General features: G+C 49.4%; 1 protein-coding gene across 1 annotated transcript in view; it reads right to left on the bottom strand.

Moving 5' to 3' along the window:
* Nucleotides 1-22,796, bottom strand: part of CEP164 (centrosomal protein 164) — a 72,927-nt gene extending 50,131 nt beyond the window's left edge. The window contains exons 1-4 of the mRNA XM_056860251.1: nt 22,695-22,796; nt 22,389-22,500; nt 21,593-21,812; nt 19,172-20,818 (exon numbers count right to left, since the gene is read on the bottom strand). Coding sequence (XP_056716229.1) covers nt 19,172-20,818; nt 21,593-21,812; nt 22,389-22,500; nt 22,695-22,776 — 2,061 coding nt within the window. The 5' untranslated portion in view covers nt 22,777-22,796. The remainder of the gene's footprint in view (nt 1-19,171; nt 20,819-21,592; nt 21,813-22,388; nt 22,501-22,694) is intronic.
* Nucleotides 22,797-26,231: the final 3,435 nt, after the last annotated feature.

The raw sequence follows: 26,231 nt of genomic DNA, 5'->3' as shown, positions 1-26,231 counted from the left end.
CAATTTAACTATGCGTTGTGTGAAAAAATACTTCCTTTTATCTGTTTTGAATCTCTCGCCCTCCAGCTTTAGCAGATGACCCCGTGCTCTAGTATTAAGGGAGAGGGAGAAAAACATCTCCCTGTCCACTCTCTCCAAACCATGCATAATTTTATAGACCTCTATCATGTCTCCCCTTAGCCGCCTTCTTTCCAAGCTAAACAGCCCTAAACGTCCTAACCGCTCCCCATAGGACAGTTGCTCTAGTCCCCTAATCATTTTGGTTGCTCTTTTCTGCACCTTCTCAAACTCTGTAATATCCTTTTTTAGGTGTGGTGACCAGAACTGTGCACAGTATTCCATCAGATCATCAAGGCCTTACTTGATGATCTCCACCTGAATGTAGACACAGGCCATGCTGCTGTTACTCCTACTGCGCCATGCTATTTTGCAGACACATTTAGAGGCAGAAGTAGCTATCAGGGGGTGTGCTTTGGATTGGTTTAAAGCATTCCTTACTGACTGCACTCAAAAGGCTGATGTTGGAGACCAGTTGTCATAAGTGTGGGACTTGTCCTGTGGGGTTCTGTAAGTCACAGTCCTGTTTAATCTCTATGTAAAGCCCTTGGAAGAAATCATTTCATACCCACACCTCTGTATCTTTCTACCCAAATCTCCTGGTGATGCGGAATGACTTCTGTGGTTAAATGGCTAAGACCGAAAAAAATTGAAACAGAATCCAGACAAGACAGAAGTAATGTCAGTTAGGAAGGCTGAGGTCCTGAAATACATTTTTATTATTTATTTACATTTTTTGTCCTGCCTTCCTGCCCTTATTGGGGCCACCAAGGCAGCTAATGGGAATTTTTTTTAAAAAAATCTTAAAAACCATTACAACCAAACAAAACCATATAATTAAAAGTAAAGTTAATGTACCCATACAAAAACAGCAATGAAAATGTGGGGTAGAAAGGAGGGATCACTGAGGGAATGCCAGATGAAACAAAAAGTCTTCATCTGCTGGCCAAAGACAGCAACAGACAAGCCTCTTTGGGGAGAGAATTCCAGTGTTACGGTGCCACAACTGAGAAGGCCCTGTCCCCACCAGATGTCTTCTGCCCAAGAAGGGACACAGGTGGTTAGCCAATCAAAAGTGGTAAAAGGCACTCCTAGCCACAGCTGCCACCTGCTTGTCCAGCAGAAGCCCTGGGCCCAAGAGCACCCCTAGACGAGGGACCTTTTCCTTCAACAGAAAGGGTCAGACCTTCCACTCACCAATAACATTTCCACCTTGTCAGTATTGTACTTTAGTGTATTATCCCACATTCACTCCAAAACTGCCTTTAGGGTTGCACAACCTCTCCATCGGGTCAGCCTGAAGCGTGAGATAGTGTTGAGCATCATCCACAAACTGGTGACAAACCAGACCAAATTTCTGGATAGCTTCACCCAGTGCAACCACCAGGTTCAAGTCCTGGACCACCTTAGAGACCACAAAGATTTTCAGGGTATGAGATTCCGAGAGTCAAAGATCCCTTCACCAGGTAACAGGATAAGTGGTTTGTAGCGGATTTTTTTTATTCTCAGTCCTTTAGGTATAATATGCAGTCTTTCGCATTTGGTAAGAAAGAGAATATCATTGGTTCTTGTAGGTTATCTGGGCTGTGTAACCATGGTCTTGGTATTTTCTTTCCTGACGTTTCGCCAGCAGCTGTGGCAGGCATCTTCAGAGGAGTAACACTGAAGGACAGTGTCTCTCAGTGTCAAGTGTGTAGGAAGAGTAATATATAGTCAGAAAGGGGTTGGGTTTGAGCTGAATCATTGTCCTGCAAAAAGTAACAAGGTAATGTGCTAACCATTGTCCTGTAAGTATCAAGATAATGTGCTAATGAGGGTGTGGTATGTTAATATGGAACCATTGTATCCTGAAGTGATCTGTTAATGTGTGAAATCCAAAGCTAATCTGCATGGCTATTGTTGACTGTAGTCTTTGTTAGTCTGGAGGTTTTCAAGACAGGAAGCCAAGCCTTATTCATTTTTAAACTCTCTTCTTTTCTGTTAAAGTTGTGCTGATGTTTATGAATTTCAGTGGCTGTACAATCTGACAAAATAGTTGGTAGAATTGTCCAGTCTTTCAGTGTCTTGGAATAACACCCTGTGTCCTGTTTGTGTCAGTTCATGTTCAGCCACTGCTGATTTCTCAGGTTGGCCCAGTCTGCAGTATCTTTCATGTTCTTTTATCATTGTTTGTATGCTGCGTTTTGTTGTCCCGATGTAAACTTGTCCACAGCTGCAAGGTATACGATATACTCCTGCAGAGGTGAGGGGGTCTCTTTTGTCTTTTGCTGATCGTAGCATTTGTCAGATTGCACAGAGAAGCCATTGAAATTCATAAACATCAGCACAACTTTAACAGAAAAGAATAGAGTTTAAAAATGAATAAGGCTTGGCTTCCTGTCTTGAAAACCTCCAGACTAACAAAGACTACAGTCAACAATAGCCATGCAGATTAGCTTTGGATTTCACACATTAACAGATCACTTCAGGATACAATGGTTCCATATTAACATACCACACCCTCATTAGCACATTATCTTGATACTTACAGGACAATGGTTAGCACATTACCTTGTTACTTTTTGCAGGACAATGATTCAGCTCAAACCCAACCCCTTTCTGACTATATATTACTCTTCCTACACACTTGACACTGAGAGACACTGTCCTTCAGTGTTACTCCTCTGAAGATGCCTGCCACAGCTGCTGGTGAAACATCAGGAAAGAAAATACCAAGACTACGGTTACACAGCCCGGATAACCTACAAGAACCAATGAACTCTGACCGTGAAAGCCTTCGACAAAGAGAATATCAGTTTGCCCCCACTGTGCAAGTTTTTTCATGGGGTTGATGGATTTCCACTCCATGCAGCTGAATGTGGTGCCTTCCATGAAGACGGTTTCGGAGGGTAGCCATGTTCGTTTGCAGTAGAACAGCTGGATTCGAGTCCAGGAGCACCTTAGAGACCACCAAGATTTTCAGGGTATGAGCTCTTGACTCTGACTCTTGAAAGCTCTGAAAATCTTGGTGGTCTCTAAGGTGCTTCTGGACTTGAATCTAGCCGTTCTACTGCAGACTAACACAGCTACCCTCTGAAACTATCTTCACCCAATGGGTTCATGTAGGTATTGAAAACATAAAGGACAAGTTGAAGCCTTGCACGACCACACGGTCCAAAGGCCAAAGGTCTTAGCAGCGATGACCGATGGTATCAGAAGCTGCTGAGAGGTCCAGGAGGATCAAGTCAGTCGCACTGTCTAGGACCATCTCCAGCACTAGTCATCCGCCAGAGCAACCAAGTCTGTCTCAGTCCCATAACCAGACTTAAAACCAGACTGGAAAGATTTCAAACAATCCACTCCCTCCAGGAAAGCTTAAAGTTATTCAGCCACCACTCATGAGACTGGTCAATAGTTATGGAGGTGGGTCTCCTGGGTCCAGCATAGGCTCCTTTACAAGTGGATGCACTACAGCCTGTTTCAAGGCTCAGCCGACCACCTCCACTCAGACCCAATCTGGCAGCCCCCTCTTCAGGCAGATTTAAGTAGCCAGGAAGGACAAGGGTCATACAAGAGCCATAGCCTCAAACTGAATAAAGTTAAGACGTTCCCAGACAGTTGGACAAGTCGGCACCCTGGCACCATTTGTCCTCATCACCACTATTGTAAAGTCCAAGTTGGTATAGATGAAGCAGAGTTTACTTGCAAAGTGCTGAGCGAAACAGTCACAGTGGGCCACTGAGCAGCCCGCCTCCTCCTGCAGGCCAGATCCCAACAGGCCTCTGACCACCTGGAACAGCTCCGCTGGGCTACACTGTGCTTCCCATCTTCTATAGGGTTCAGCTGACCAGTGCTGACTTAGTTAACAGTCTAGGAGGCTATACTGAATCCAGTATTATTGCTGAAGAAGCAAGTTAATGCAACTTCAAAAAATGCTTTATTTCAACCTGATTGGGCCTACAAATTTTATATCTTACCTTTCTGACTTCATAAGGGTCACATTCATATGATATTTCTTTCTTCACTGTCAAATCCAATTATTCTTCAGGTTTTTACATGTTGTGGAGTTACAGCTTTCCAGCATTTAAGGAAAAGGTATACAGTGGTAACAGCAGCCTTTAAAATCTAACGTCTCTGGCACAATGAAAGTACCCTATTTTTCGCTCCATAGGACGCACCTTTCCATAAGACGCACCTAGTTTTTAGAGGAGGAAAACAAGAAAAAATCTTGCCAGCTCACTCTGTGCAGCCCCGCCCGCCTCCCAGCTGGCCGTCCGAGCGGGGAACGCAGGCTCGCGCCGTCCCGACACGCACATGCCCAGCCGGCATTCGCTCCATAAGACGCACGGACATTTCCCCTCACTTTTGAGGAGGAAAAAAGTGCGTCTTATGGAGCAAAAAATATGGTACCCACATTGAAGGCACACAGGTAAAGAATAGGTTGACAGCAACTGCTAGAAAACTACTATTATAGACATTTGTATATCACCCTCTCCAAACAAAAAATGGCTGTATTCTACACAAGATGAAGATTCCAAGTTTCCTCAAGGTCAGCCCCACACAGAGCTCATTACAGTAGTCTAACCAGGAGGTTGTAGAAACCCCAAAACGTTGCTTCAAACAATTCAACAAGGCACTATTATGGACCATATCAAATTTGTTAACAAGACCAAGAAGATCACCTACCAGCGTGATTGAAACAGTCGAAGCTGTAACCTGGGCAAAGACATGATTACAAACAGTCAAGGGAAGAAGTCTCATCCAGATATGCCTGGAATTGCTCTGTCACCATTTGCTCAATGAATTTGCCAATAAGACCAAATGCAAAACACGTGCATAGTTGTGAGTGAGACCACGTTGAGGGGAAAAGCAGGGCTGAGCCCTCTTTGGGGCCCATAAAATTGGATCCCCTGCCCCAATCTTTACCAAACCTGGGGGTTCTTCTAAGGAAAATCACCTGAAACTACACTGCAAATTTGGTATCTCCACCTTAAAAAACCATCCCCAAGCCTCACAAGGATTTCCCATAGGGTTTCATAGACCCGAACGTTTTCAGATATTCGAAAAAAGCCAGTGGGGGACACCCATATCGCAGGGTATCAAACTCAATTGTTACAAGGGTCAGATTTGACATAGATGTCTCTTGGTTGGGCCGGGCTATGCCTCGCCAGCCCAGACGGAGGGTGTGCATGTGGCTGCCTCGGCTGGCTGGAGGGCCGGATAAGAGCTCTCAAGGGGCCGGATCCGGCCCTTGGGCCTTATGTTTGACACCCCTGCCATATCGGTATGAGTATTCCGTTTTTTCCAGATTTTCTGAAAATTTTCGGGTCTATTAAACCCAAATCCAAAAAATACTGGAAAAATTTGGGTCACACCTCTAGTGCCTAATACCACCCATCTAGAGAGGGACGGAGCCGAAACACATTGCGGCTTTCTGGAACACCCAAAACATATACAACGTCCTTTGTCCTTTCCAAATAGAATAATAATGCTGTTTTTGCATCTGAAGCATGTAGAGAGTGCTGCCGTGTCTTATGTTAAGGTGGGGGAGGGGAACAGCAGAACAATGTCCTGGAACAGGTGGAAATTAGATACCACACTGGGGAGGAACTGAAGACTGGGACTGGTGACCACCATATCTGCATGGAATTTGGGAGATGGTTGATCACACTGCAGGACACTTAACTCTCACCCTTTGGGCTGAAGTCATGGTCAGTAGAAATGCTGTTTAAAGGATAGGAAACATAGATGAAGCCATTGGTTCAAAAGTTTTATGCATTAACTTTGCAAGACCTGGGTAGAGAGAGAGGTAAAGGTTGAGACGTAAAGGCTGAACAAACCCTTAAGAAATCTCCTTTACAGACAGGAGGGGGGGAAACAAAGATACCCTCTATGAACTCAAGAGAAGTTGACATGGCCATCAAGTGCACCTAAAGAGAGGTGATTGCCAAAGCGGAATCACTTAACTACAAGAGGCAGTCAAAAATGAAGGGCAGAGATCATGGCTCCAGCGATGTGTGGCTCAGCGAACCTACTTCATTCAGCAGAATATGATCTGTGGGTGGAAAGTGTGAGAGAGCAATGCAAAACCTAGGTGACACTGGATGAGAAATCTTGGGGCACTCAATAAGCTACACTGTTAGGCAGGGAGCTGGTATATGATGCTATGGGAGAGACCAAATATGAATTAGATCCTTTCCCAGAGGGAGGTAGAAAACGGCACCTCCCGTTAAGTTCTACAAAATTGGAAACCATGTCTGGAAGGTCCAGAACAAGGCTATGAGAGTGCACAACTCGGCTACTACCCTGCTCATGGGCAAGAAATTATAGCCAAGAGCCCCTATGAAGGCTGCATTGGAAGCTGCACGAGAGCAAAAGAAGAGGCGTTTGGAATTGACATGTGTAGCAAAGAGCAGGGCCATGCAGCGCTTGAGCAGGGGCACGGAAGGACTGCCTTTCAAAGTCCACTTGTGGCTGGAGAAGCATTGTCCTGCCGAGGAAGTGAGCCCTGGTGCTGGACGTGTCAGTGATGTGCACAACGTGTAAGGAAGAGCCCCTCCTTGAAGGCCCAGTCCGAAATCTGGAGTGCTCTGGCACGTGGGGAGAGGAATCCTGTGCCCCCCCCCCCCCCGGCTTGTTGATACACAATTTTCCTGTTACAAATTTTTCCTGTTTGTGTCTAGCTCCAGATGAGAGGCAAAAGAATCGATAGTATTTCTTACCGCTCTAAGCTCCAAGAAATGTATATGCAATGTGGAATCAGGAGGGGACCATAACCTGCTTGCTGACATTCTGCCACAGGGAGCCCCCAGACTGTACATGAAGCACTGATTGTGACTGACCCACTATGAGTAAGAACACCAAAAGGACCATCCTTTAAGAGAGTCGTGTCCTGCAAACATCAGAGCCAGGTCATAAGAACTGCCCCAAGAATAGAAAAACATTTCCCCTGCAAGGGATGAGAAGCACTGAACCGTCTCAGAAACCAGTTTGGGAAAGTGGATGTGTGTGTGTAAGCGAGCATAGGGGGTAACTGCTGTGGTCAAAGCCCTGAGACCAAGGTTAAAGGCTAACTGATAACAAGGCTCAATAAATAAATGACTCTGCCAGGCCCTGTATCAATTGGACCCTGTCATGGGGAAGGAATGCTTGCAAAGTGGAAGAATTCCAAATGGCTCCTACACATTGAATAGACTGGGCAGGCTGCAGTCTGGCTTTACCTCCGTCTACTATTAAGCCTCGGTCTTGGAAAGTGTGAAGGACTAGGCCAATATGCTGTGCCAATGAAACTGAAGAAGATGCCATTAGCAGCCAGCCATCCAAGGAGGGATATACATTACAGCCCTGCAGCCACCAGCAAGCGATCAGCATGGCCATACGCTTAGTAAAAACCCAGGCAGCAGCACCCTGGATTGGTAGGGGAGCCCTCCCATCATTGCAACCCCAGAAACTTTCTCAAGTCTGGGTGAACAGAGACATCACTGAAATCTAAATCTGCAAACCATCTCTTTATTTCTAGAAACATGAGGACATTAAACAAGGCAACCATCCTAAACTTGGACATTTTTGAACACTAGTTCAGGCCGATGAGATTCAAAATTAGCCTCTTCCCTCCAATTTTTTATAAATTAAGAAATAGCAGGAGAAAAGAACACAGATTTCACTGCTGTGGACGGAACATTACACTGCACCTTCTTGCAGGAGGTGATCTACCTCCCTTCTCAAGGTCCCAAAGGAATTTGGGGGGGGGAAGAGTCCTAAAACAAGAGGGCGACTAATTAAAAATGAAACAACTGTGCTTAATAATAAAAGGGCACTTAAGTAACCTGAGTGATCACGTCCCAGTTTGCGTAAAAATATACCCATCTATTTAGAAAAGAGGGACCTGAATAAAAAGGGTGGTCTTGTCACAGGAATGACTTGGACCGATCAGGTGGGCCCTTGGTGGCTGAGGAGGCGGTCTGCCTTTGGACTTGGCATGTCACCTCTTCCTTGGTTGCTGTGCCACCCAAAGGGAACGATGGGGGGGGGGGTTGAGACTGCAGGGCCCGGTAGCTGCAAAATCACTGACAGTGTAAATGTGTTTGATGTCTGGGTAAATACCTGGGTTTAAAGGACGCTGGGCCTACCCCTCTAAGCCCCAGAGATTTGACTGTGATTTTATTCCTAAGCATTGTGTCTAGGGCTTTATCAGTTCAGGAGCTGAACAGGTCTTTGCCTTCACACGGGAGATCTTCCACCTTGAACCAAGGCTCATTTGGCAAAGCGGCTGGCCTGAGCCAGGCATGTGTAAGAACTACGGCAGAGCAGTCCACAAAGTGCTTGGCAGGATTTCTCTGCTCTTTTGCCACACCCTCTTTGCTTGAATGACCCCAACCTTTTTTCTTAACATCTGGCGGAGAGTATAGAAACATTTGCTGGCTTGATAAACAGATAGACTGCCAATTTCCCAGACAAGTAAAGTTTTCTCTCAAGACCATCCATTTTGTGCCCTTCCATATCAGAAGGGGCAGAGGGAGAGGCAGACCGCTGTTTTGACTGCAACACCTCCGCTGCCAGGAAGTTAGGGGCTAGATGAGCAAAGAAGAAATCACATCCATCCTGCACACGTTGTACCCTGTCTCAACATTGTGTGCTGAAACAGGTTGAGGTGCTGGTTTGGACCAGTCCTTGTGCTAGCGAAAATGCATGGCCAGGCCGTGCATGCGCAGTCCCAATGTATGACTGCATGGAAGCCATAAACATGAACCTTTTTCATGAATACCAAGTTGCCAGATACCCCCTCATGAAGAAGAGTTTGTAGAAAACCAGGCCAATCAGGCATTCTTCAAGCAGCTAGCAACACACGTCTGGCACTCAGATGAGCCTTCTTCTGAAGACTTCCACTGTCTCCATTTTGGGTCATGTGGGCAGCTGGCCAGGACAGACCACGCTCTGTTCCTTTCATGGAATGGCTGTTGCTTGCCTTTTGTTTATCTTGCATCTCCTGTTATTCAGTAATGGTTTCTAAAACTTTGTTCTTGCCCGCATCCTTCCATACAGACCTGGCACACGATCTCTCTGTGACTGAACAACAGCTGATGCTCCAAACTATACTGCGGTAGGGGGGTATTATGTGGCTTATGGCTACCAGAATTAACCATCCTAGATAATTTTACCCAACATAAGGAATTTTTGATGATGACCAATAATGGAAAAGAACAGCTAACAGTGTCACTCTAAAGAGAATTACTCCAGTCTAAGCCCATTCATTTCAATGGGTTTAGACTGGAGTTACTGTTTAGGTTACACTGTAAGTCTCCCTTAATTTTTAGCAAAACAACTCTCATTTCTCAATCGTACATCACACATAACACAACTCTCTTATTTCAAAGAAACCAATGGAAGGCACACTCAGCTAAAAAGAGTTCTTTGGAGTTAGAACAATGATATGGTAAATCATGTTCCCAAAAAGCTGTTCTTTTTTCAGAGGAGCAACTCTGACAGGAAAACAGATACTTTCTGTTCTAAAATACCAACATGCAACACATACCTCATTGTCAAAGCTGGTGCCAAGAGAACTGACATCCACATGCAGGTTCTTGAGAAGCCCAACTGTCCCACGGGGACGCTAGACATGCAACAATAAACAGAGCACACAGTGTGTTCACCTGCGCCACAGGATTACTCCTGAGTCATGCTTCAAAAATTCATGCTAGGGATGAATAAGGCAAAATTGCCCCTGATCCAGGATGATCCAGCTTCTTCAGCTGGGGTTAGTTTTTATTCAAGCCAGATATTCAGGGGTTGGACTCCCTGGCCATAGTAGCACCACTCCCATGCTGCACAATGGCTAGGGAGTATCCAGCCCCCAAGTTCAACAACCCTAAAGAACCAAAGATCGGGGCATCCTCCTATGGTGCCAGTCACAAGCAAGAGAGGCCCGAGAACAGTGCTGGTTCTCAGCTTCCCTTTTCAGTGCCCATTCCCTGCTGCCTCCATCCCACTCCCCCAAAGCACAAGAGCATCCCCTTTCACACGGGGCACTTAAGAAATGCCAAACAGGGTCTCTTTGAGTTGTCCTTCACTGCATAAGGCACTGCCTGTGGCCCAATGAGCGAGAGCCCAGCACCAACATTCCCAACAGAAGCTATGTCTTGCTCCGTGCATGGCTGCATGCAAAGTGCCACTTCTTACCTAACAGATGCATCACACTAAATGGGAAGCCACCCAAGAGGGCGCAACACCATACACCAGAATCTTGGAGGCTTCCTTTTGTTGTACCACAAGAAGAGGCTTTGGGGCAGAAGGAGAAAGTAAAATGGCAACAGCATCATGGTGCCAACTTCTTTTGACTTCTTTCACAACACTGGCATCTCCTTGAAGTAAAAGAGATGGATGAGCTGCTGAATGCTGAGGCAGGGGCCTGAGATTGCCCACTGCCCGCCAGTTGGCCTTGACAGGCTTCTTCACGCCCTGCTCATTTTAGGCTACCTTTGTCTCCTTTAAGACTCTTGCCAGATTTAGAAAACAAGCAGATCTCTCTCAAGACTTTAATCCCATTGGTCCTTTGCAAATCTATGTACACAGAATCAACCCCTTATCTCTTAAGTGCTAAGTTTCAAGAAGTTCAATGAACAGAAGATTGTTTGGAGTGGAATAGATCTGCACAAGGAGCTAAGTGTAAGGAAAGAGGAGTAAGCAGTAAAAATGATAGTGAAACCTTTTGAGGAGAATTCTCCACAAGTCTTGGAATCTTTGTGTGTATGGCCGGAGGTTTAGCACATAATTTTCTCCCTGGAGGAGAAAACCTATAATAGCAGCAGGCTCTAAAAGAGACCCAGTTTGGGAATATTTTCATGAAGTTCCTCTACATATGGGTAAGGCAGGCATGTGTGCAAAATGCAAACACTGCAACAAAGACATGCAAGGCCTAGTGGCCCAAATGAAACAACATCATGAGAAGTGCTGTTTATGTTGAAAACGGGTCTGGACTGTGGCGCAGAGTCTTACTGATGAGTGATTTAAATTGATCTGATTTAAATCGAATCTACCCTGATCTCAACTGAGTCATCCGAAAAGGGAAGGCAGAACTGAGTGTTATCAGCGTACTGGTGGCCTCTCACTCCAGTGGGGAGAAGCTTGGATGCCCCCAGGACCAAATGCTTTCGGGGAGGAGTAGTTACCGTATTTTTCGCTCCATAAGACGCACCTGACCATAAAACGCCCTCCCCCACAGCTGGCCGTCGGATCGGGGAATGCCGGCTCACACCGTCCCGACGCACCCAGCGGGCTCTGTGCACCCCGCCCGCCTCCCAGCTGGCTGACGGGGCGGGGAACGCCGGCTCGCGCCGTCCCAACGCACCCAGCTCTGTGCACCCCGCCCGCCTCCCAGCGCGCCGTCCTGACGCGCCCAGCTTTGTGCGCCTCGCCCGCCTCCCAGCTGGCAGTCAGGGCGGGGAACGCCGGCTGGCGGGAGGGGCGGGGGTCCCTCTGCCTGGCTCTGGGAGTCCCGGATGGACCGGGCTAGGGTCCATAATACACACATTCACTCCATAAGACGCACAGACATTTCCCCTCACTTTTGAGGAGGAAAAAAGTGTGGCTTATGGAGTGAAAAATACGGTATGCTTCTGGAACCAGAAGCACTTGTGCTCAGTGCCCCCGATGCCCCTCCTGCCCTGCCAGTCCAGGAGGATACCATGGTCGCTAGCACTGTGAGCCTGCACAGAAGTCCAGGATAATCAACAGGGTCCTCCTCCACAGTACAGGTCACTGATTGAAGCAACAACACTGGTTTAGTTCAAAACATGTTGGAAGTCGATGGAAATGGCTCCCAATAATTCAGAGCCACCCAAGAAAGTCTTGAACTTCACAGTTTCCACCTGCCAGAAGCAAGACATCCCACGCCAGGGCCCAAACATCCTCTTGGCAGAGGTGCCCCATAGAATCAATTGGACCGAAGCTTCCCCAGCACAATCAAATTTTTGTAGAATCAAGGTACAAGCTTCAGAAAACCAGAGATCATCCCAGAAAGAAACCTCATTGAGATGCAACAAACTCAAAGTAAGCCTCGGAGAGTGATTGTCAGTCTCTGAGAACTTGAGCACACACACACCAGCGACTGCCACAGCTGGAGGCAGGTCGCTAGAAAAATGTGTATGAACTTACACTCAGGTTAATTTACTTTGTGGAAGATTGCAAATGCATCTTTTGTAGATGTGTTTGGAGTGTGGCCAACTGGCATTTTAGTAAATGGAAAGGACTGCCCACTTCTGCAGATGTCCAATGAAGTGCCCACACCTAGAGGGCTCTTCCAGAATACCTATGGTACCTCTTGAGAGAGAGAGATCTGACTTTGCTCCCAGCCAGGACGAGTCACTCGCCTGCTGGCTCACCAGACAAAGTGGGTCACTAGGCTGTGGACTAAGCGAGTGGCTCAAGCTTGCACAGCCCCACTTCCACTGAGCACTACCACAACTTCTACTACCTCATTGCTGCCTTCTTCCTTTTCTGTCCCATCAAGGTTCAGCTGCTTCAACGATGCTGCTTCTTCAGTGGATCCAAAGAGATCATTCTTGCAGCTGGAGGACCTGAGGGTCTGGGAGAGCTACAGAAGGAGAACAAAATTTAGGATTAGGATGATACCAGTATGAAAAAGAAGATAGAAAGCCAGTGAAATCATCTTAATAAGCAAAAGCACATATCAATCTGGAATCTGGAGGTACTTGCCACTGCTGCTGCTGGGCCCTGTGGCCTGGGTTCCCGTGAGCTTCTCCCACTGGGATTCAGCAAGTCACATACTACATGGGATGGAACATCTGGAAAGCCATGTAAAGGAGCCAGACACCCCAGGGGAGTCTGAACAGGAGTGAGTACAGAGCCTGGAGACTGGAGAGAGACAGACACCAAAGTCAGTTCTTGCAACTGCCGCCTGTTGCTTGTTTCTGGGGGCAGGCCATGAAGGCAGCAATCCTTCTCCCTATTTGCTCCAGGTAACTGGGATCCAGAAACATCGCCCCCTAAGCACTGAGGTTCTGTTCAGCTATCAAGCCTACTAATTGATAGCCGTACCAGCCATTGATTTCTTTAATTTGTTTTAAAGTCATGTCACAATTCATTGACTCCTTGGTGAAAGGCTTGCTTTTGTAAGCAGTTAATAACTGGCATAAGTTTGCCCTACAGATAGGTACTTAAGATGCCTCTTAAGAGGGGACTGTGTCTGCATGACATGAAAAGAAACCATAAAAATAAACTCAGCCCTACCACAGCATTGCTCAAGGAGACTTTTAAGCTGCCATTTCCAAGTTGCTGTTCCAAGGCCAGCTGAAAGCATTTCATTTCTCAGATATCTAATCACTTCTTCAAAGCAATGCATCTGTTTTTGGGTGAAATTTATTTCAAGGTATGTGCAACATTCACACTGCAGTCAACTCAAATTAACATTCTGAATCATTTTCCTTTTATACTACCATGCAAACATTTTTGTGTCTGCCATCAAAGAATATTAATATTTGTCAAAACATAGATGCCAGTTCAGAAAGAGGTATCTATCTATTGACTCTTAGTGGTCTTTCGGCTGGTTCCAGTCAGTAAAAGATGCCAATGAAAAAAAGGAGAGAAGAAAACAGATAAACAAAACTGAAAGGAAAAGACAGCACCTCTATGCTTAGCTATTGTTTGGCATAGACCTAATTTGCATTCATCCCCTGACAATTCCAAATCAGAAAGGTCACAATGAAGCTCAAAACGGTGACCCTTGGAACCACCCTCATGAAAAACACCCACCAGCACACAGAATGACAGGATGGATTCTGACACAATTCGTCTTGTACTGTAATTTGTCAGAGTATTCACCACTGAGCGGACATGAGAAGCACACTCATTTCTGAGTCTGGTTCAACACAAAATGCCCCTGGCATGCTTAAAGCCACAGGAAGCCTTCAGCCAGAAGTTACACAACTCCTGCACCATGGTGGAAGTTCATTCAAAGAAAAGGGACATGTCTCATGATCTAAACTGCCTCTTTGAAGTTGGGCTGAGCATCTAGTAGTCTGACTGGGTAGTTAAGTTTCCCGTCTATAGTGAAAACATCACCGAGATTCTAAGTGGTACTCAGCTGCTCCCTTCACAGGGATGCAAAGAAACACCATGCAGGATGGCTTTGCTCAGTGGAACTCTTTTCTGACAAGCCTAATGAAAAATCACACTAAAAAGAAACAACTCACAAAATCTTCGGCCTCAGATGCAGCTCACTGCTGTGATGGACTATTACCGTGTTGGCGAACCTATGGCACGTGTGCCACTTCCGGCACGCGTAGCCCTCTCTGCCGGTACGCGCGGTTCCTCCAAGCCGCTGGCCTTTTCGGCTCTGCCCCGCCCCGGATGGGGGAGGCTGTAGCCCAGGGGTGGGGAACCTCCAACACCATTGGCGGTGGCCCCCGGACTCTCCCACAGAAGCCGCCGCTGGAGTGTGCGTGGCCAGCCAGGAGGGTGGGAGAACGGGGAACAGAAGGCAAGAGCCCACACTTGGCATGGCCGGCAGCTTCTCCGGCGCCCTCTGGGCCTGAGCGGGCGGAGGGGCGTGGCTGGCCGGTGGGTGCGAAGGAGGCGCCTTCTGCCCCACCCTGCTCGCCTCTCACAAGCCTGCCGCCGCCGCCGCGCCCCACCGCCGCATCCCCCCCTCGGGGCAGGCAGGCAGGCTGGGTGGGGGATCCCCTCCGGGCGGGGGCTTAGGGGCCTCGGCAAGCCAGGCAGACAGAGAGGGGCGCTGAGCTAGGCTGGGCTCCCTCCCTCCTTCCGCGCCAGACGGGCCTCTTTTCCGCCGGAGCTCCACTCTGAAAGGGGTGGGTGGAGGCGGTGGCGGCGAGGCCCAGCCGGGCGGGCGGGGGATCCTCCTCCTCCTGCTGCTCTCCCCTGGCACGTGGGAGGCGGCGGGACCCAGCACCGTCCATAGGCAAAGGGCGCGGCGGCAGAGCTGGTGAGCCACAGGGCGGCAAGTCAGGCGGAGGCTCTGGGGTGCCTCCCTCCCCTCCTTCCTTCGCTGGCGGCCGGCCCGGCTGGGTGGGGGCAGCTGACAGCGGGGCAGGATTTTTTTTCTTTTTCCCTTCTTGTCCCCCTTTGCAGCTGGTGCCTGATTGGGGAAGGCTTCTGGGCCCTTGTCCATTCCCCCCTTTCCGCCCTTCTCCCCTTGCATGCCTTCCTGCTCGCCGCCCAGCTGGCTGGTGGGCCTGAGCCACACCACAGCATTGTTGGCCTTCCTTGGGCTGCTCTGCCTCTCCTGCCCCTTCACCCTTCCTCTCCCAGCTCCTTCTCCCTCACCCAGGACCTGCCCCAGCCCTCCATGGGTGTGTAGGAGCGGGGCAGGACACCGAGCCTTCGCGGGAAGGGAAGGGTCTCCCGGCCCCCCCCCCTTGCGCTGCGGGCTGTTCTGCGTGCGCGCCCCCTTCTCTGCTGAGGGAGGAGGCGGGGGCCGTGTGTGTGTGTGAGAGAGAGAGAGAGCGAGAGAGAGAAAGCAGGAAGGCTTTTCTGTCTCTGGCCACTCAAGCATGGGAGGTTTTGCCTTGGATTTGCTGCTCTGTAGATGCACATTTTCCCCATCCAAATTCTCAAAACTCATCAGTAAGTCCCCATGCAGAGTTTTGAGAATCCAGATGGGGAAAATGTGCATCTGGAGAATGGCAAATCCAAGGCAAAACCTCCCATGCATAAAAGACCTCTTTCTTTCTCTGTCTCCCTCCATCCTTTTCTTTCCCTACTTTTCTTTCTCTCCCTCGCTCCATTTCTTTCTCTTTTTCTCTTTCTCTCTTTCTTTCTTTCTTTCTCTCTCTCTCTCCCTCCCTCCCCTTTCTCCCTCTCTTCCCTTCTTCCCTTCCTTCCTTCTTTCCCTCCAGCGGCTTCTCCGGCGCCCTCTGGGTCTGTGCGGGCGGAGGGGCGTGCAGTCCTGTTCCACCTTTGAAGGGCCCACAAGCCATCCTCCAAACACCTTTCCGTTTGTCTTGATATGTAGAGAGAAAACACTAAGGAACTAGTTGCCAATCTCCAGGTACTAGCTGGAGATCTCCTGCTATTACAAGTGATCTCCAACCAATAGAGATCAGTTCCCCTGGAAAAAATTGCCACTTTGGCAATTGGACTCTATGGCACTGAAGTCCTTCCCCAAACCCCGCCCTCCTCAGGCGCCACCCCCAAAACCTCCCACTCATGGCAAAGAGGAACTTGGCAACCCTAGCCTCTCCCTCTGGGCCCCCTCTGGGGGTGGTATTCAGGTTAAATTGCCGCATTGGCACTCGGCGATAAATAAGTGGGTTTTGGGTTGCAGTTTGGGCACTCGGTCTCTAAAAGGTTCGCCATCACTGGACTATTACAAGACCTCAGCAGACTGTAAAGAGGGGATATTTAAATGCCTTAAAATCTTCTGTTGTTTGCCACCAGCTTCCTAACAAGCCAAAAAGGCACAAAGAATTTAAAAGCATCGCTAACCTGTAGCTAATAAACCCTGGGAAGTCCAATGCGCAATTAACTTGCCAGCAAATCTTGAAAAAAAATAAGCAACTGATACTTTAGGGTATATTTCTACATCAAGTCATATTCCTAAGGTAAAGGTCCCCTGTGCAAGCACCGGGTCATTCCTGACCCATGGGGTGACGTCACATCCCGACGTTTACTAGGCAGACTTTGTTTTATGGGGTGGTTTGCCAGTGCCATCCTCAGTCATCTTCCCTTTACCCCCAGCAAGCTGGGTACTCATTTTACCGACCTCGGAAGGATGGAAGGCTGAGTCAACCTTGAGGCAGCTACCTGAAACCAACTTCCGTCGGGATCGAACTCAGGTTGTGAGCAGAGCTTGGACTGCAGTACTGCAGCTTACTACTCTGTGCCACGGGGCTAATGTACCATGGGGTAAAACAATGCTGGCACAGTTTATTCTTGTGGCAGCAAAATTCATTATATTTTACAGAACCCAAACATGCCTATAACCTGAGCATATTTTCAGTATAAAGCAGAATGATTCTTTTCAGCAGATTCACACCTCCCCTTCTGCATGTTGAATAACACATACCAGTAGTGTTCTTTCATACAATTTAAAAAAATTCCAATTAGAAACAATGCAAACTGTATTGTGAACCTCAGATGTTAAGAAACCAAGCTTCCATAAAGGTAAAAAAATATCTAAAATTAAAACAGTGTTACTTATCTTGGGGTATTTTTCTGCCCCAAGAACACATGTTTGTCTCTATAGTGAGATGAATGTTCCCCAGGTTACTGGGAAAGGTTATCAGGGAGAGCTGCACCTCTTCAGAGCACTTAAAACTGCTTTTCTGGATCAATGTTTTTTTTTTTTAATCTCATGGAATAGTTCTGTATCCCAATACAGTATAGACTAGGGTAAAAAAAAAAAAACTCCTAATGATAAAATCATATTCTCCTTTTTGATACAGGATGCTGTATAGTCTCAGTTGCACACCTTTTCTTACACCTTGATGCCCTCTGAACAATCAAACTAGCAAAGAAGATACAAAGCCAGTGGGGAAAGGAATAACTGCAAGTGCAGTTATCTGCCCAGTGGACAGAAACTGTGGGTGTGTGTGTTCAATGCACAGAGCTCCCTGGCTCTTGGGGGAACGGGTTATCTCTTTTGAGGCGAGGGTTGCTAAGCAGAGGTATGTGTCCCAGACCTCCAGAGCTCTACTAGAACTGCCCTGCTCCCATGCTGTGGTGGAAATTGAGGGCATCGATGTTCGAGGACATCAGGCTGAGGAAGGGGGGGGACACGAGTCCTTAAGATGGGACCCCTTTCTCGGGCAATGGACCAATATCCTCTGGCTCTGAGGGCCGGGGGGGGGGGGGAGGCAAGGTTCCTGATGCTTCTTGATGCATTCTGCCAAAAAAAAGTCCAACCGGTGCAGGATAATCACCCCTTTACAATACAACGGGGGAAACAGAAAGTTTTTTTTAAATGAAGAATAATTAACAGATCGGGTCATCGATTCACCTGTGTTCAGGACATCCAAATTGTACGTTTGGCTGTCAGAATTGTACACCCTGAAATTCACGCCATTCTTACTCAGGAGGAGCGAGAGCGGGAAGCTTGCTGGCTGGGCAGCAGGAGCAGGGTCAGCCCCCCTTCAATCTCCAGGCAGCTTAACGTGCTTAATTCTGTGTGGACACGCTGGTTTACTTAAACTTCCAACTAGCATTTACACAAGGTGGGTAGTTGCTTTGGTGCAAGGTTATTTGGTAGTGCCATTATTCAGACGGCTCAGGACAGCTGTGGACTTGCATCAGTATGAGCAATCCCTGACGTACAAAGTAAAAGTCACCAACCAGGTGCCAGACAATGGCTCCGTTTTAACAAACCCAGATTTGTTGCGCACCTGATGGGCCATCATACATGAATATCTATGTTATACCCTGAAGAAAATAAAGACTCTACCCTCAGCAGAGGAAAAAAATATGCAAATTCCTAAAAGACTCCATCACCCACTACTCCAAAATCCTGCCATGCAGATATGCATGAGAAGAATTGCCTGGGTGGGGGTACTTCAGCATATAATGACTTATGGTGAGATCACACGGGAGGGGGGGTTCTACTTCCTATGAAAGGAGTTGCCATAGCCCATGCTTGGCCTCCAAAATCTCTTTGGCTTACTGAACAACGTGTCAATCTTTAGTAATGTTTGTGGCTTTTTAGTAATATTTGTGGCTCTACACGCTGATTGCCACGCAAACCTATGGCTCATTTCTCCTTCTGTCCCACCTGTGGAAAATAATCCTAAATCTTCGCTGGGATCATGGAAACGTTTAAGTGTCACCAAATAATCAGATTCATCCTAAATTTAATACATTTATTGACTGCATTATAAGCTGTACAGGTGACCTCCATTTCTGTTCCAAGCAGAGGCCCTTCCAGTGCACCTAAGGCCATGTTGTAAAGTAGCCTGGTGACCCAACTTCCAATCCTAGCAACTTGGGTAATGGAACCTTTGCCTGCACTGGGTGGTCTCGGGCTGCTCACTGTCTCTCAGTCAAACTTATGCTGCAAAGTTATTGTGAGGACAAGGGTGTGTGTGTGTGTGTAAGTGAGCTACTCTGAGCTCCTCAGAAAAAAGGCCGGACAAAAAATGGTATCAGAAAATAAATCTATGCTGCCTACCTCTTTATTGTCTCCTGCTGGTGAACCCTCAGGCTGGCTGTCATCCTTTTTCAATTTTCTGTCCTGGACTGAATCTGCTTCTGCATGTCTATTTTGAAATATGCTCGCCTGACGCTCCCCTGGACTCTGCAGCCCCCCCCTCTCAAACGTTGCCGCAGTTGGCCTCGGCCTTCCACCTGCTCCCTCAGGCCCTGGCTGAGAAATATGAAGTGCCAAATTTACGCAACCACTTGGCTGTTCTAGGCCTGGCTCTCCGGTGCGTTCTTGCTGTTGCTCAAGGGGCTCAGACACAGCTTGCTCTGCTCCTCGGGACCTCTTCATCATAGGAAACACAGGCTGGCAGAACCTCTGGTCCTCGGAGGAGCACTCACTTTCTGACTTATCCAGAGAGTCCAGAGGCTGTGCATGGAGAGCATCCAGAAAAGGTCTCTGGGTTGCAGTCAGCTGATCGGTTGGATGATCAGATTCATGAGAGCTCTGCAAGTCCCAAGAGAAGTTATCCACTTCTCCCAAGATCTGGGAATCCAAGTGGTCTGCCAAACTGCTCATCATGCTGCTGCCACCACTGGGCCCCGCACCACTGGCCTTTCCAACTCTGGGCTGAATGGGAAGATCTGCAGCAGCCATCCGCAGACCACAGGCATCCTCACCAATTCCAGTCTCTTTCCCAAGACTGGCAATCGCTGTGGTCTCTTGCGGAATTTCCAGTGTGGGGTTATGGCCTTGAGCCCAGACACCAGGTGCTTCAGGTTCAGCCTGGCATGCACTCTCTCTTCCACTCTTGCCAACTGAGTTGCTGCTCTTCGTGAGCTCAGCGATCTGACACTGGCCCTGCTCAGGAAGCAATCTCTCCCTTCTGTTCCCTACCATTCTGCTGAGAAGCCTCTGTCCATTCTGCGCAGAACGAATATCATCTTGTCCATCTATGGTCCCAAGGCTGTGTTTCTGGCTAACAGACTTGGGGGAGGAAGCAGTGGGAGAAAACAGCATTTCATTTCCAAAAGCATGAAAGAAGCCTCCATCCCTCACCATACAGCTGCCAGACTCCTTTGACCTTGGTCCACTCCAGGATTCAGCAAGCCCTTCCACCTGACTGCAACCCTGGGCTTTGCCTAGATTCTCTCCCTTGAGGAAGAGGTTTCGGTCCTCAGAAAGACCCGGGTCGAGCACAGTTTCAGCGCCCACTACAATCTGAAAGGATTCCGCGGGTGTTTGGAAAATGGGCTTTGTGACCCTGATATTATCTAAATCCTCAGGTTCAGAGTCTGAAAAGACAAAAGCTGTAGCATCACTGTTTTCTGCACCCAGAACTTCATGCGGCTGGTAGCCAGTGTCTAGTCTGTTACGAGATGAAGTTCTTCCAAGAATCTTTTCCACATCTGCAAGTATTTGGTGAGTCCTGTTTGACTTTGTCGTCAAAAGAGGCTGCAGTTTACTTGGGGTGGGGCCAGAGAACAGCCGGGGCCGGTCAACTGAGTCTAGATGAATCCCTGAAGCCTTTGCCTTTTGGTTCTTCAAGAAGCCTTCATTCCTCGCAATCAGGCTACCCTGCTCTAGGTCAGGACTCATGTGCCCTGACAACAGGACCGGAGATGGAACTCTATAAAAGGATGTTGAAGGAAGGATCCCCAGGTCAGACTGCACCTCCTAATCAGACAAATACCATCAGGTCACATTTAAATTATACACATACAAACTAAAGCGAGACAGATACTGGTCTGGTCACACTCCACTGGGAAGACGTATTATATGCAGACAGACTTGCAACAGCTCCTGCAACCCCCTTCCCTCAGTCTAAACTCTCAAAGTGATTAGTTGGTTACAAGAATGTAAGAGTAGCCACTCAATGGATCGGCTCAATGGTCATCCAGTCCAACATTCTGTTCCCAACAGCGGCCAGTCAAATGCCACAGGAAAAGTTCTTGAGCATGGCCTACAGACAATCCTCACCTTCTTAACTCCTGCCCTACAGCACCTCATTTAACAGAGACGCCTTCCTACCCACTGGAGTACTGCCAGAACACATCTCTCCTTGGTGAAATTTGTGGTGGCGACTATTGTGTTCCCAACCCAAAAGCAACCTGCTCTCGAAATGTGCAGACTGCAATCTTTAAAGATCCGGACAACACAAGCCCCATTGTGAAAGGGGTCACTGCAGTTCCATCCTGTTGTGGCCAAAGAACTGCAGCAACTGATGGACAGAGATTTTGGGAGGCGGGGTTTCTCTTCTGGCTCTGCAAGTAGACAGGAACAGCTCCTTGACTGGCACTTTGGATCATAAGCGCTTCACATGAAAAGCAAAAGAGTGGGCTTTCCACCTATGCAAAATGGGTACTAGGGTAAGAGAGTGAAGGGGGGGGGGAAATGTGACAAACCCACACTTCCCTCACACCCAGCCAGCTGAGCAACCAAAATACTCACAGTGGGGCGTTTCAACGGGTCCCTCTCTCGCTTTTCTTTTTTATCTTTCTTTTCCTTCTTCTTCTTCTTGTAGTCTTTCTTCTTGAAGCCTCCCCCATGTCCCAGAAGCTTCTCCCTCTCCTGGACCACAAGTTGTCGGTAATGCTCATCACACGGGTGGTCCCATGTTGACTGACCGTTGGCAAAGTTGAAGTAATAGATATCGCCAGTGATGTCTTGACTGCCAAAAAGAAGCAGCCTCTGAGAAACGGGCACACGGGCACCGAAGGGGCAGAGCAGCCGTTCCTCCCTAGCATAAGTGCAGGGGAGCCCCGCGGAGAGCAGCGCCAAGGGCCACGCACGGGTCGGAACCGAATCTCACACTGTGAGAGGCAGGGAAACGGGACAGCGCAGGACCCTGTTCTTGTTTATGAAAGGGTCAACCACAGCTGCTTACTGGAAAACTAGATCCGGGCAGCTTTTCTGATGCCGCAGGCCTACTGCAGCCACGTGCCAGGGAAAGATGGGCTCTGTGACTTGGTTTCTTTATTTTGAGGAAGGAGTAAAAAGCCCCCGCGGGGCAGGGCAGCTGCTGAAAGGGTCGCGTGTCAAGAAGACGGCCTCACTCCAAAGGGATCTTGTGCCTTACCGTCACAGAACAAATCAGGAATCACCCTCTGACGGGGTGACGGGGGGGGGAGGGCGCAGGAGGAGGAGGAGGAGGGCGGAACCCCGCCCCGCCGGTCAGCCGGGGGGCGGGGCAAGCCCGGAGGCGGCGACCCCAACCCCCCGACCCCCCACCCCCCCCGTGCCTCACCAGGGCTTCCACTCGGCGGGCAGGGGCGCCACGATGCCCTCCCTGGCCAGCCACATCAGCTCCGGCTCCCGCTCCGGGTCGATCCCCACCACCCGCGCGAACTCCGCGATCTCTGCAGGCGGGGGGGGGAGGGGGGGAGGCCGCCGTTACTCCGGAGGGAGGGGGCGAGGAGAGCCCTCGGCGCCCCGCCCCCAGGGCAGCCTTGCAAGGGAAAGGGGGGGTGTATGGCGAAGGGGGTGTATGGCGGGGGGGGTGTCGCCGCCCGCCCACCCACCCACCCACCCACCCACCAACCCACCGACCCACCTTGCTGGCTGGGGATGTAGGCCTCGTCGTAGTCTTCCTCCAAGATGAGCTGGTCCCCGATCCGGATGGCGGGACTGGCCATGGCCCACCCCACCCGCCCGGTCCCGCGCTGCGGTGGGTGGGGAAGCGGAGGGGGGCGCCGTCCCCGGCGGGGCCGAGGGACTCCCGGCCCTTTCCTCCCCTCTCTTCCCCCTCTACCCCCTCTCCGCCGCGGGGGCCGCCGCGGGCTTGGCGGTCGCCCTGGAGACCGCGCCGCGGGCACTTCCGGCAGCCCTAGCAACGCGGCCGTGCGACCGACGCCGAGACGGGCCTAGAGCGGCCACGCACGCTCCCTTCCGGCGCCGCTCCCGCCCCTCATCCGCCTCCCGTGGCGCCGCGGAGCTCGGGGGCGGGGCCTGCTCTGTCGAGGGCGGCGCCCCTCCCCCGGCCCCTGTTTCGGAGGCGGCCCAGCTGGGCCTGCCCCGTCATGGGGGGCGGGGGGCGTGTTGGGAGGGGGGGAGAGTGAGGGGGGGTAACCAGAGCAGGAAGGGGGGGCAGCAGCAGCAGCCGGAGGGCGCTTTTTAAATCGCCCGCGGGGGCCCCACCGGAGAGAGCGAGAGAGGCAGAGAGCTAGCAGAGCAGGCCCCCGACCCCCCCCTCCCGGCCTGGGCGGGGGGGGGGGGCTTGCCATTCTTTCCTCGCCCCTCATGTAAAATGGGTGTCAGTGGGGGGGGGAGGCCTCGAAGGGCGGGGGGGCGGCGTCGACGGGGGCCCCCTGGCAGCCAGGTGCCCTGGGAGGGGGGGCCTGGCCGAGGGGCGGGGGCGCTGCCAGGAGCGGCCTGCTGGCCCCGGGGGGGGGGGCGGCGGCGGAGGGGGGCCCTCCTTGCCGCTGCCGGGCCCGTTTCAGCGGAGGGGGGGGGGCAGGGCCCGGGAGAGCGGCAGCCGCGGCAGCCGTTGCCCTGGAGGCCAGGGCCGGAAGAGGAAACTGATCCCAGGAGTCTCCCGGGGTGTGTGGGGGGGGACCGAGACGGCCGCATCAGGTGTCCCCCCTGCCCAAGAGGACACGCCCGCCCGTGGACTCGAGTCCTGCCAATGGACAGCACCCGCCCTATGGGCGGTGCCAGGTGTGCCCACGTCTTTCCCCCAGCCTCCTTTGGTCAGGCTACCCACAGGGGCCTCGAGGCCCACATTGGACAGCTCCCTGAAAGGCCAGGCCGGGTCACTGGCATCCATTTGGACGGCCACTCTCCAAACTCCTCTGCTGGCCCTGGCGCCGCAGCGACCATCCTATACCCAAACATTGAGAGGAGCCAGCAGGATCCAAAGGGGTGGGGGCGCGAGGAGCAGCAGAGGGTGGGGTTAGGGGTTAGGGTTTCTGTGGCTTGGAATAGCCCTACTGATATCCCATCTGCTCCTGGTGATTTGTTTCTACCAATTGCTCTCAGTGCAGCTCTCACTTTGCTTTCTAAAACTATAGGTTCTTCAAAAGATTATTCTTGGAAGGAATCTGTCATCCTTTCATCTCTTCTGTATAGTTCTTCAGTGTATTGTTCCCACCTTTTCTTTATTTTGTCCTGTTCAGTTAATGTATTTCCATGCTGATCATTCAGCATGCCTAACCATGCTTTAAATTTCCCTTTGATTTCTTGGATCTTGTGGAACAGATCTCTTGTTCTTCCTTTTTTGTTGTTCTCTTCTATTTCTTTACACTGGTTATTATATAGTTCTCTTTGTCTCTACATGCGAGTCGCTGGAACGTTGCACTTAGTTTTTTGATTCGGTTTCTGTCACCTTCTACTTTTGCTTCTCGTCTATATTTGGCAATTTTAAGAGTTTCCTCAGACATCCATCGAGGCTTTTCATTTCATTTGGCTACAGGAATAGTATTTGCGCATTCTTCCTTGATAATATCTCTACTTTCCACCCATAGTTCTTCTGGTTTACAGTCACTTGAACTCAGTAATGCAAATCTGTTCTTTACATGGTCTTTAAACACTTCAGGAATATTGCTTAGATTGTATTTTGATGCTATGAATGTTCTGGTGTTTTTCTTAAGCTTTATCTTGATTTTCGATATTAACAATTCATGATCTGTACCGCAGTCAGCTCCTTTTCTTGTTTTTGCTGCGAGAATAGAGCTTCTCCATCTTCTGCTTCCTATTATGTAATCGATTTGATTTCTATACTGGCTGTCTGGTGATGTTCATGTATACAATCGTCTATTTGGTTGCCTGAAATGCTTTCGCTCTCTTCCGATCGGTCTTTTATGGCTCTCCCAAGACACCTAGCTCGTCGTCAACGAGCTACCGTATACTATGCCCTGACCCAAGATATCTGTGAATACCCGGGGGAGGGGGATTCCCTCCGCATTGGCATGCATCCTTAAAAGACTTACCCGCCGTCCTGTCCGCATGCATCCTTAAAAGACTTACGAGTGATTTTTAGACTTCCTGTAGAGCGTTTGGACTTCCTGTAGAGCGTTTGGGACTTCCTGTAGAGCGTTTGGTCCGAGCGCCATTGTTTCCTGGGGGCTCCCAGGAGACACCAAGAGTCGTTTAGATTTGGAGTGCAAAAAGCACCCCAACTCGGTCCTAAATAGTGGATCGGGAAGCAGGAAATTCCCCTGCAGCCTTCAAGAGCGGTTTGGACTCCCATATTCTCTGAGAGAGCTTTTATTAAGCCTCTCGTAGATTTTGAAGTTGTCCCCGCCGGCACATATGGGCTACCATTGCCACGGACGACTCTGGATTTAGGCTTTGACCTCCTCTATACATTAACATCAAAGAATCTATGAAAAGAACAAGAAGCCTCACCTTTGGAAGTCAGAGTGAGTAAAAAGACACTTTTTGCCTTTATCTTGATTGAGAAGACCTGAATGACGATAAAAATACCTACGAAAACCAGTGACTCCTGGCCCAGCGTAACAAGACTTTTTAAATAAACAAATGCCATTAAATGAACTGACTAAGACCTTATCAACTTGATCAGTGAGTAGACGCAATAAAAGGCACTTTTGAATGACTTTACAACTACCAATTAAATGCTTTGAGGGGAGGGAGGGAGACGAAAACCTTCCCCCCCCCACTTCCAGCTCTCTTTGATTCAGTGTCCAGCCACGTCGCCTCTTAAGACCAGAAGATAATAAGAAGGGCTTTGTTACCATCGAAAAGACAGGGCAGATTGGAAGACTTGAAGTGAATCTCCCCGGTGTAACCATCAAATCGTTCCTACCACTTAACCACCGAGAAGAGACGACGCAGGGTCTATGATACTGCAGTTTCCTGTCTACTTTCTTTATCTGTGCCGCTTTGAAGCGTAATTGAGGATATCTTGAAAATTACAAAGCCTGCTTCTATATAAGAATACAAGCAGATATGTTAAACAAGAGGATGGAAGAGATGTTACTCAAACAAATGAACATGTTTGCAGTGCAACAAGATTTAGTCTTTGAAAAACAACAAGCGCTCTCACATCAAGTATTTCAACTAGCTGAGATGATGAACATCCTATTTAAATCAATTAATGGAAAACTGGACACAATTATTGAGGAGATCCACG

The sequence above is a fragment of the Euleptes europaea genome, chromosome 14 (assembly GCF_029931775.1).
Source record: "Euleptes europaea isolate rEulEur1 chromosome 14, rEulEur1.hap1, whole genome shotgun sequence".
Lineage (NCBI taxonomy): Eukaryota > Metazoa > Chordata > Lepidosauria > Squamata > Sphaerodactylidae > Euleptes > Euleptes europaea.
This window is presented reverse-complemented; position numbering and strand designations above follow the sequence as displayed.